Source organism: Motacilla alba, chromosome 7 (assembly GCF_015832195.1).
Source record: "Motacilla alba alba isolate MOTALB_02 chromosome 7, Motacilla_alba_V1.0_pri, whole genome shotgun sequence".
Classification (NCBI taxonomy): Eukaryota; Metazoa; Chordata; class Aves; order Passeriformes; family Motacillidae; genus Motacilla; species Motacilla alba.
In genome coordinates, this window is record NC_052022.1 from 16,184,347 (window position 1) to 16,196,445 (window position 12,099).

The 12,099-nt window shown below is 44.3% G+C and overlaps 1 protein-coding gene across 3 annotated transcripts in view; it reads left to right on the forward strand.

Moving 5' to 3' along the window:
• Nucleotides 1-12,099, forward strand: part of LOC119702966 (unconventional myosin-X-like) — an 89,830-nt gene that overhangs the window by 19,318 nt on the left and 58,413 nt on the right. For 2 of the 3 annotated variants that reach the window (XM_038141786.1, XM_038141789.1), the window contains exons 3-8: nt 221-379; nt 4,083-4,270; nt 4,511-4,645; nt 8,716-8,840; nt 10,137-10,150; nt 10,755-10,839. In XM_038141786.1, the coding sequence (XP_037997714.1) occupies nt 221-379; nt 4,083-4,270; nt 4,511-4,645; nt 8,716-8,840; nt 10,137-10,150; nt 10,755-10,839 (706 nt within the window). The remainder of the gene's footprint in view (nt 1-220; nt 380-4,082; nt 4,271-4,510; nt 4,646-8,715; nt 8,841-10,136; nt 10,151-10,754; nt 10,840-12,099) is intronic. The other variant, XM_038141787.1, reaches the window with a different exon arrangement.

The window sequence follows — 12,099 nt, forward strand, 5'->3', positions numbered from 1 at the left end:
TGTGTAGCAAAAGAAGGGAGTATGCTGCATAGTTTCTGGCCAGAGGGCTCAAATATGTAGGAACAGGAAAGGAAGAGTGACTGTAAAAGTAGGGAGCAGATCTGTGTCTTATTAATTTCCTTCTCCAGTGCCAAAATATAGAGGTGTACATTCCTGGTGGGAAATTGGACCACGTGCCCAGGTGTCATGAAACTATTTGTCCTTCTCCCCATTCTTCCAGGTGTTCCAGTACCCCAAAGCCACCCTTTCCAGAGAAAAGGTCTTACCCATGCACCAGACCAGTGTTGATGGGGTAGAAGACATGTCTATGCTGGGAGATCTGCATGAAGCTGCCATCCTGCTTAACCTTCACCAGCGCTACCAACAGGGTAACATCTATGTAAGCGCTCTTCCCTTTTGGATTAATGGTTTTTGTTTAGCTTCAGGGCTGCCACATTGCATGTGAAGTACTGATGTTATCCTTGCCTCTTGAGGATAGGAATTAGAGGGGATTTCTTGCCTTGCCAGCTCCATCATCCCTGTAAGATCCTACCCTTGCCAGAGAGGCTTCTTTGCCTCTATGGAGGAACTTCCAAAACATGAATGTTCACCTCTGAGGTTTGTGGTAATTGCACAGCTCTGTATCCTCTGTGAACATCCATGTTTGGTGAGCTGTCATGCACATTCCCTAGGTTCCCCGTGATGGCTGTTCCATGGTTTATAAGGCCAAACAGGCTGGAAGTTGCAATGTACACAGGTGGTTGCTGAGCATCCCTCCCGATCCAGACAGACAAAGATACTGCCTAACAAAACTAGGAATGCAAACCTGTTGCCCAACTCTTCTGCTTTTACATGCAGTTGTGCTTTTGTGGTTTTTTTTTTGATTGCTCTGCTCTCCTTGCACAGATGAATGATTACTCATAGCATCTCCTGATTTCCCTCTCAGGAAGGAGACAAGTATTAGGAAAGGGATTTCTGAGGAAAAGCACACTTGGGACAAGACATCCCTGAACTGCTGCGATGGCAGTGCTCTGCTAAGACTTAGAGAGAACAAGGAAGATAGATAACAAAGACTGTCCTACCTTGCTTGTCCATGCTATGTGCACACAGAGTTTTCAGAATATGACAGAAAAAATGTAAATCTGTCTGTGTTGCATAGCAACTGTTATCAAGGCAACCAAACCATATGCACCTGTATTCCAGTAAATTATCAGTAAAGTGACCCTATTTCTGAACCACCTCCTGCTCTGGATGCAGAGGAGACTGTAAATTCCGTTGTTGTTTTCTTCTTTTGATTTTTTTTTTTCTGTAGACACCTTTGCCCTTTGCCTGTCTGTCACAGCCTTGTGACCCTGTGACAGTACCCACATGCCCACATTATTTTGATGGCCCATATCCTTGCTGCTCTTCTGGTCCTGTGTTTGACACATGCTATGTGTTTGTGCAGCTTTTGACCCATTTGGGTATATTCCTCCTGTTTCTTCTTCCTCACACCTTAAAATGCAATGCAGGATGCTCTTCCTTTTCAGTCCGTGCCTTGTACCAGAAATGCCACAACACCAGCAGTGTCATAGCAGCCGTACCTCCTTAAGCCTTTCAGCTAGCTCTGAATTGTCATTCCTTCTCTCATTCAGCATTAGTTCTGTGCCTTTTCCATCTGTGCATAAAGGTGTTAAAGTTTAACACCTTTACACCTCATTTTTTGCCTTTGCATAGAGCATGAATCAGAGATGTGCATCTTGGGTCTGAAATTTTTGGAGATGTATGAAGGCGCCTGACCTCTGTAACATGCTCAGCACTGGGAAGAACCCCTCAGTGCAGGATTATTAACTCCACCATGAGCTCCTAAAGGGGATTCTTTCTGATCAGGGAGTGTAGGTAGCAGTATGTCTAGACTGGTCTGGCACCTATAATTAATTTACTACAGCAATACTGTTGACGAGCTCAACAGTACCTTTTGTTTTCCAGATAAATACTATTCAAGCTCTACTTAACTGTTGAAGGAAATTATGTGAGCACAGCAACAGCCTGCATCTTCCCTCTTCATTCTTCTTCTTCCCTCTTCCCTCTTCATGTATTCCTTCATGAAAGTAGACCCAACGTAATGTGAGTGATGTAGAAATGAGCCAGGGGCTGTACTGCTACATTTTGTGCTGTCCTTAGCAAAGCCATGCCTAACCATCCAAGTAGGATCTATTATCCTGAGAAGTAGACTTGCCCCATGTGGCTTGTCTTGCTCTGGAGAGTTCTTTGGGGGCAATTATTTTGCTGATAGAGTAGCTGGTATGTACATGGTTTTAGTGCCATTAAAAATTATGGATAGAAATTATCTATAAGGGAATGCATATGATGAGGAGACTGCAGCTGGGTCGTGGAAAAGTTTTCTAGGAAAACTTGTGAAAGAGATGGCTGTAGTGGAAGAAGTCCTGGAAAGGACTTTCCAGAAGTTCTCTGGAAAGGAGCTCTGTTCCTAGTGAAACTACAATGGAAAATGCAAACTGAAACATCTGAGAAGAAGAGATGTTGTGAAGGTCTGGGAGAGGAGTTAGAATGGACATTTCTGTCTTGTAGTCTCTGGACAATGCCTGTTCCTCAGCTGCCTGTACAATGCTTTTCCCCAATTTATATTTGGACACTCCATGGTTTCTCAATGCTTTCTTCTCTCTCTCTCTCTCTCTCTCCACCTCTCTGGCCGAAGATCATCTGCTTCTTATTGCTTTCATTACCAATTAATTATATTTCTGCCCACAAAGATCCCTGTCAGAGGGTCCTCAGGACTTGATCCATGACAGTGTGTTTATACTGATAATGCAATTTTAATGCAATTTGGCCTAGGTGATTTTCCCCCCTCCCTGATGATCTCTGAGTGCTGCTTTAATAAATGAGTTTTAAATATTTTGGTGACTACAGCATCTTATCAGTCTGGCTTCTGGCTTCAGAGCTTGGCATTGCTATAGCCTCAGATTTCATTTGGCCTGATGAGTCTTCCTTGTCACCACGTGTTTAATTTACAGCTTCTCCAGTAGGTACATTCAAATGCTTTTATATCTGATGGGTGACTTGTAGTTAGTTCATGGTTTGGAACTAATGCTAGATGTTGTCCCTGACCACAAAGCTTGGTACTTCCTGCAGCAATCTAAGTGTTTATTTGGTCATGTCTGCTGAGAATGGGTATTCCTTGAGTAGAGCAGTCCAAGATGTCCCTGTGAGGGAGGCCACCACAGCAGCAGCACGGATGTTGACCATATTACAAAGCTATCATTAGGAGAGAGGTGGCACCATTGCTCTGAACTGCAGCTCTGAGAATAACTGGATTTGAACTGGTTGGCTGAACTGAAAAAGTCATGCCCCAAAAAGCAAAATTAATTTCCTTCTCACTGCACAAAATAATACATTTGAAATTCAATGCTGTTGTCTGGGTATTTTATTTTAAATCTTGCTACCTCTTTTTTTGGCCTGTGAGATTTTAAAAATAAATATTTTCAAAATAAAATGTTTAGAAAATATAGAAATGTTTTGACTTGAAATCTAGAGCTTTATCTTCAGCTGTCAATTTTGATTTAGTTTACCAAATGATTTAAACTGCACCAAACAGCATTTTTTCAGCAGAAGAAAAATTACATGCTTTAGTGGTTCTTTCCATATGTGTGTAGTGTGTGTGTTTGTGTTACAACTCAGTTCAGGAGGTTCTTGAGCTCTGCCAAGCTCCCTTTGCTTAGGACTGTGGCATTGAAGGTCTCTCCTGACACTCTTTCAGTCCTGGCTCTGCTAATCAGCTTCAAGCACAGTGCAAAGTAGCTGGGTATGAAGATGGCTTCATGTTTTTAAATTGTGTAAGCTTAATTTAATAAGGACAACAGAATAAGAATGTTACATTGTAAAGCAGCAAAATTCAGGTTGCCCCATCCATACCCAGCTGTACAGCTCCTTCTCTGGGGTTTGACATCTTTGCCAAATTGTGCAGCTCTCTGCTGAAGCTCAGTGTCCTTATTTAGGCTTTCTCCTTCACCATGACTTATTTCAGGGTCTGGCTTTGTTGTGATTTTTTTTTTTCCCCAGGAGCTTGCTTCATTTCCTTTCTGTGTTTTGTTTTTTCCCCGTAGACAAACATTGGTTCCATCTTGGCATCAGTAAATCCCTACAAACCCATCCCTGGTCTGTACGGTGTGGATGCCATAGAGCTGTACAGACAGCACCGCCTGGGTGAGCTGCCTCCCCATATCTTCGCCACCGCTAACGAGTGCTACTGCTGCTTGTGGAAGCGTCATGACAGCCAGTGTGTTCTGATAAGGTTAGAGATGGAGAACCAGCTATTCCATGGCTGCATCACACGCCTTGCTCCTGCTGTTCCATTTGCATTGACATCTGCCTGAATACCCACACCACCCTCCCTGCCTTTGCCTGATCCCTGCTTGTCACAGCGAGATGTCACGTGTTTATTCCTAGAGATCACTTCCGTGCTGCGGGTAGGATGGTCATCAGCTCTGTCTGTCCTGGATTTGTGAATGAAATGTACGTTTTTTCTTAACAGTGGAGAAAGTGGAGCTGGAAAGACTGAGAGCACCAAGTTGCTTCTGAAATTCCTGTCAGCCATGAGCCAGACCTCCCTTGGGGCCCCTGTGTCTGAGAAGAGCACTCATGTGGAAGAAGCCATCCTGGAAAGCAGGTACAGTCACCCCTGTGGGCACCCAGAGTGCTGGATCAGCCTGCCTTTGGGGGGCCCTGCCTTTGCGGGGGGGGCCCTGCCTTCTGGGCAGGGATGGAGCCAGCCCTGGGCGGAGAGGATCACAGGGCTGAATGATGTCACATCAGGGAAACGCAGAGGTTGCCATCTCCCCAGGTTGCCTCCCCCTGGCTATGCTGTCCCAGCTGTCTGTGGATGGATTAGTCTTCTTTCCAACAGCAATGTGGGATGCGTCTCCTAAGCTGGAGAATTAATGCTCTAGCTCTCGACTGTAGCTGTCCTCACAGTGACTCTGCGTCATGCTCTGGCTCCTGGTTTCCTCCATGAGCCCCTGCTTTCCCCCAGCCTCCCTGTGTTTCAGGCTGCTGCTATGTCTTGCCCTCGGGAGTCCCACGGGCAACCTGGCAGCTCTCCTGCTGTCCTGGCAAGTGATACCATGGAGAACCATCCATGGGAGCTGGCACCAGGGAACAACCACCACTCACCTAAACCCTGATGAGGCATCAGGCAGGCAGGGAAGCGCCTGAGTCAAATGTGTTTGAGAGAGAAGCTGGCAGCAATGAGGGAATGGAGACACATTTCAGGGAAAATACTTCATGCCAGAAGAGGTCCTGACACACCTGAGGGATGATGGCGCACAGGTGACCTGTGCTGGAACAGGGAGATGAAGGGAAAAAGTATCTGGAAAACCTGAAGAAGCAAAGTGTGGCTGAGAAAAACCAGTAAGAGGCAAAGAGCAGCAGAGAAAATAAGGAAGCAAAGAATGACAGAGAGAAGCAGTGTGACCCCAGGCTCCTGAGCTGTGATGTTGGGGGAAATTTTGAGGGAGTGAGTGTAACCTGAGGTATAAAAAAAAGCTGAGGCTAAGAAATGAAGGATAGTAGGTGTTTGACATCAGGTAAGCTTGGGGAAGTGGCAGGAAAAATACATCTGGTTTTATTTGTTTGTGTCCTTTTTTTCCTTAATACCTGAATTATATTAAGCGAATTACATAAAAATTTCCCAGACTGTCTTGCCTGTGGCTGAAGTACCTTGCTGGCGGCACTGCAGTTTGGTACTGTCAAGGTTGAGGCTGCAGATTAGTCCCAGATGGAGCCTGTGGTAGTTGCAGAAGTCTCCAGAGGAGGCAGCTGTGAGAGCACTGTGGGTTTTAGGTCCTTATAAAGCAGAGCAGCTTTGAGCAGAAGGGCTGCTGCTCTTGGACCTGGTATTCCAGAGACTGTTGTTGGATGATTTATCCTTTGCAGGTGTGCAGCTCTTAGCAGGCGTGGAGGCAAATTGGAAGAAGCTCTGAAGAGCAGTACAGTCATGGCTCAAGAGCTGCAAAATCTGCTTTAAGGCAAGCGGCTTAGAAGGCTCAAGCACTCTTAGCAGTGAAGTGATAACTTGACAGTGATCCAGAGAGCTTATGATGCTGGCTAGGTGATCCCTGAGTCTGTGAGATGCCACAGCTGTGAGCTGAAGTAAGAGATCACAACCTGCTCTGTGTACATCTCTAGTGCTACATGAGCTATTGCAATGTGAATGCAAGGGAATCTGATTTGTCACCTTTCCTCTGAAGACACGAAGCTGAAGGCTTGGCCCAGACCCTGTAGCTGCTGCTGCTCCTATGGATCCTGCCTCATGTGTTTGGAGTTCAGCTGCACTTGCTCTGACAGTGGCCCTCCTCAGGTTCACTTAAGGTGGATTTTCATGCTTGCAGCCCAGCACATACCAAGGAGCAATGCTAGATTCTTTCTCAGTTTCAGACAGCATTGCAAACAAAGTGTTCATCAGCTTTCTATAATTTGCTTGTGTTGGAACTTCTGTACTTGGTGTATTTCTCACAAATTCAGGCTCTCAAAACTCATTTGACACTGTTGATTTTGTCTCTTTTCTTTCTTGAAAATATCCATCAGTTCATTAAAAATTCTGCTAACTTTCAGCTTTTTTTCTTGCTTGCTTCACTCTGAAGCTCCCTTCTCCATGTTGGGTGCCACTGCTGACAGCATAACCACCTTTCCTGCTATTCACCCCCCAAGTCTTCAAATCTCTTTGTCTTCAACTGTGCATCTGAAACCTGAGCTGCATATGGTGCAGTATTTCTGAACTCCAGACTTCTCTTTCTGGTGCCCTGCTAAAACTGGTTCCCACTATTTTGAATACTCGAGTTCATCCTGCCCACATCCAGCGAGGAGCCAACATCACCCTCCTGATGTGCTGCTCCACCTTGCAGTTCATTTCTGCCTCAGGTGCCGTGCTGTGATGTGCTGCTGGCTCAGGCCATTTGCTCAGCCCAGGCCCCCTGCCCTCATTCCTGGTTGAACCAGCTCACCCCACCCTCTGCCTTGCAACTGCTCAGACACCCTCCTGCTTATTTTCCCCCCTGAGCCTGAAAGACTCATGTGTGTGAGCCCATTGCCAAAATGAACTGTAAGGATATTTCCTTGTGCTTTTCTTATATAATTTTACATGATTTAGAGCCACAAAGACTGGCTAGCTGGCTCCTGCACTCTCACTGCATCTGTGGTGGTCATATAACATAACCCTGTCGTTCCTTTTCCTGTCTGTCCCTGTTAATTTTGTTGATTCATGGCAGTGGTGGGGATATTTCTGTGCAATGTCCTTATTTGCACACTTGTTTCAGAGGCGTGGATCTTGGAGTTCAAATTCTCCAGGGCAAGGAACTTTCCCGATCTGTGCACCCAGAGTTCTCTAACTGGCATTTCAATGAGTGTAGTGTGTTATAACAGAGGAATTTTCATTTCTATCCTTGTTACTTCAAAGTCATTGTTTCAAGAGATGTTAGGAAAATACTGCCTGGATTTTCCTGAAGGTTGTTGACCATTTCCTTAAGCACAGCTCTCCCTTAGCTAACACCTGCAGGGCCTGAAGCCTTCTGCAAGCTCCAGGGTGTCTCTAGTTGTGGTTATTTTTGTGCTGTAGTTACTAACTTGTGAATAATCCAATATCTGCCCCAGTCTCCCGTGGGACTGCACAATAGATCTGTGGAGATGTTTAAAAGCCACTATCTCTCAGGGTAATAACAGCAATCATTTTTGTTTAAAACTATGTCTTTTTTAAAATTAGACATGAAAACATACAGGTTGTTCTTGTAGCATCTCTGTGATTCCTTGCTTGTCAGCCCTTCAGATTATTTAAGAATTGGTTTAATTACAGAAATGAATATTTTAATCCTGGACTCTGTGTGTCAGTTTGAGTGGTTTAGGCTTTTCCCTTGTACTGTTCTGTGAAGCAAGTACCAAGCATTTTAACTGTTTTTTTTTCCTGAAGATGGGAAGGTGAACAGCAGACAAAATTCTTCAATTTGTGGCTGGTCTGATGTTTGGTGATAGATTTTTTTGCCCCTTTTTTCTTTTTTTTTTTTTTTTTTACCTGAAGTGGATGATGATACTCTCTTAGAATGTATTTTCCAAATCTATAGTGTGTGTATAGTCCCTCTACTTGGAAACCATATAGTTTATATCAGCCTAAGAAAGATTTAGATAACAAGGCTTGTGTGATCCAGTATCAAATTTAAGTACCAAACAAATTGTTTTATTACTGTTTGTTAGTTTGAAGATATTTGCCTGTAATTTTAAGGGATGGTTTATCAAAGGCAGAAGGAAAAAAAAGGTAGAATGAATATGGAAGTATGTGATTTAAAGCTCCAGAGTGTTTGCTGTATATGCTTGATGCTTCTGAAAATCCTTGAGAAAATACGCTTCCATTCATGGGATGTGCTGTGTTGGGTACACAGCCTGGCTGGCTTTTTCCACCTTTCATTTCCTCAGGCCACACTGGTGGGGAATGCCCTTGACAGTGTGTGCACCAGCTGCCCATACACACTGGGGACTGATTTAATTAACTACAATTCCAAAGGTTTAAAATTTATCTAGCAGCGTGTTAAATTGCTTTTGCCATCCCTCCTTTCCCTTGAGCTCTTCCGGCTTGTCCAGGCTGGAGCTGTAACAAATAAATCTCTCGTGGCAGAACACAGCGTGCAAATGTCAAAAGACTCGTTTTAATGGTATCCCATCACTAATCATATCTTCATTGCCTTGTTTCTACAGCCCCATTCTGGAGGCCTTTGGAAATGCCAAGACAGTTTATAACAACAACTCCAGCCGCTTTGGCAAGTTCATCCAGCTGCACTTCTCTCAACATGGGCACATCCAGGGAGGCCGAGTAACTGATTGTATCCTTTTCTCAGTGCACCAGAAATGGATTGAGTGAACAAAGAGAAGGAGGAGCTCAGTGTAGGTCAGGAAATCCCTCATCAAAGTCAATTTACAGCTGTGGGCAAATTTGCAACTTAAAGAGGGAATAAGTGTTTGTTTTGTGGCTCTGCAGCACCTAACTCTGGGAACCTTGTGTCTCAGTACTGCATTAGGTAGGGGCATAGTTTGACTTTTCACTTCGTTTATCTCAACACTTGATACTTGAAAGCCTGGAATTTTCTACCTTGGAGGATCCCCTAGGTTGATTACATTCTGTTTGCTCCACATAAAATTGTTCACTTATCTTAGCTCTGCCAGTGAATTCATGATTGAGAAAAGTGAGACCAGAGTAAGAATAAATATATTCTGCAAAATATTTGGGTGCAGAAGAGAATGTTTTGGGCTGCCGTCTTCAGTGGACGTTGGAACCCTAGTCATAGAATCACAGAATATCTCAAGTTGGGAAGGACCCATAAGGATCATTAAGTCCAACTCCCTGCTCCTCTCAAGACTACCTAAAATTAAATCATATGATTTATGAACATTGTCCAGATGCTCCTTGTACTCTGACGAGCTTGGTGACATGACCACTTCTGTGGGGAGCCTGTTCCAGTGACCAGAGGGACAGTGAAGATCGAACACAATCAAACTGTGTTGAGCCATGATGACTTTCTTCCCTGTATGGCCAGGTACCCCACTCCCAAAGGCTTTGACATATCTTTTGTCTCCATGAGGGAGGTAAAGCTGTCCTGGCTACATTTGTACGTTCAAAGCTCCTGCTGACTGCAAACCACACCAATTGGCTCTGGAGTAGCAGCCAGATGAATTTACTGCTGTTGTAAATGACAGGCTTGGATTGTTTGGCCTCTGCTCTTTGTGCTGTCAGGAGATTTAAGACAGTGGTCTCCTGCAGGAGCAATGAGAACTGAAGCAAGACTTGCTGTGTGCAATGCAGACTTTCAGATAAGAGTGGCCTCTAATCTTTCCAGGTGTCCCTAATGTGGCTCATCTTTTGTTATGTTATCTATGCTCTACCTGGCCCTGCCCTTTTAAATATCTCTTTGGCACATCATACCTCCTTGGACAGCGACTAGAGAGGATGATCTAAGATGATGTTTAGAACCACTCTTTACCTGCTTTCCAAAGTGTCAGTTATTTCATGATTTGTTGCTGGTTGCAGGGTTCATCCCAATGTGTCTAGAAGATTTTTTGCCTATCACCAAGAAATCTGTGTTTCTGTCACTTGGATGTTTTTTCCTTAACGCGCTATTCAGATTTACTGGAAAAGGTAGGTATCACCTCCACTGAGTGCTGGGTGAGCCCTCTCCTCAGAGAAGGTGTGGCAGTGCCAGATCACCCCCTGGACAAGGCTGTCTGCACTGCAGCATGTAGGCATCAGCTCCTGAGCTGTTACTGCTGCAACTGTCCCAGCTGAGGAAGAGACAGAGGAGCAATGTTTGTTCTGTGTCTATCACAGTGTGTTCTCCCATCTTTGATAAACTCTGTGCATTACAGAGAGACTCCAAGAAAGAACTGTTTACCAAGGAGAAAGGGAGAGAGAAGTACCTGGAAATGCAGCTCCACAGAGAAGCATATGGGGTACAACTCCAAATGCAGGCATCTCTGGTTGGATGTAGTTTACTTTGGAGTCAGGAATTCACTGAGGAGTAGGGCCAGAACTGACAAAGTTCAGTTTGTTAATGTGTATGCTCAGTTGCACAGCCACAAAGATCTTGATGTAGAATTTACTTAGACAAAACCATCCTTAAATAGCAAGAAACCCCTCTTGTGCATTGGCCCTGGAGATTTACCTGTATCCTGGTCCTCTCTTTGCCTTTGCAATCACAAGTCTGATGTTTTTCTGCTGGCTACTCTCGTATTCTTTGTTTCAGAACAGGGTGGTACATCAGAACCCCGGGGAGCGGAATTACCACATCTTTTATGCTCTGCTAGCTGGTGTGAGCGGGGAGCAGAAAGGTAATTTCATTTTCTGGGAAATGTCTCTTGTCCTGTTTCCAGTCCAACATGTGAAGCAGGTGTAAGTCAGAGCATGGATAGTTCACTTAGTTGATATGTAGCTTCTTCTTGAAGGCCAGCCATATGGTGATTTTGAGGGCAACGGAAAGGAGAGTTAAGAGAAAGAGGCTGAGGATGACAAAAATTCCTTATAAGAAAAGCCTTCAGGCATTTTGTGCTGAAGGAAAAAGTATGTGCAAAGTAATGAGGTGATGGAAGTGGCTAGAGGCAGAGGAAGGGTAAAGAGTCTTGATTCAGTTGCTGGTGGGAGCTGTTCAAGGAATTCAAAGGATGGACTGATAGATATATTTTTAGAACAAATCTTCAGTATAGGTAATAGTGGAGAGAAGATTTACAAAGACCAGCAATGTAGTGGAGGTACTAGAGCCAAAACATGTCTTATGTCTGAACAAAGAGTTTATAGCTCTGTACTTGGGGAAGGGAGAGATGGGAAAAAGTGCACACAGAGAAAGGGGCAGCTGCAGCGTGTGGATGAATCCTCTTTGAAGTGCAGCATCCCCCTATTAACTTTTGTGTGTGTCTGTCCCAGGCATTGCTGAGCACTGATGGTGTTTCTGGAGAGGTCAGATAGGCAAGCAGGAACATATTACAGTTGTACTGTGGTTTTGAGGGCCTGGGGAATTTCTTTATGCTTTTGGTTTCTGTGTGTTAGGATAATCAGATGGAAGATTTGGGCCTGACAGAGTAGAAGGGAGTAGGATTTCAGTTTCAGGGGGTACGTGCAGGAATGGCTACTTAGGTCAATTCAGAGTTTAATCTAAAGCAAAGGAAAATAGTGGGGATCATGGTTATTGTTAATTGCTTAAGGAAAACATACAAAACAGGTTCTTTTCTTCAGCAGATCTCTGCTATTCCTCCCCAGCTACTTCTCCAAGCTGGTGTCCCAGGCTGCTTCATCTCCCCATCTGTAATGTGGTTTTGGCTCTTGATCATCCTGGCCTCCTTTCTCCATTGATCTTTTAATTCTCCTATGTTCTTTTCAAAATGGGGAATGCAGATCAAATCTGCAGATAGTGTTTAAGATGTGGTTGCTCAGCAAATATACAAAGACCTAATTCTGGTTTTACATTTAGTTTGTGAACTATGTTCACTTTTTAACTGCTGCTTAGCACCAAATGTCTTCAGAAATCTGACTCTGACTCTCTGAACTCTGTGTCAGGTGATGATATCTAATTTAGAGGTCATTACCATATGTATACA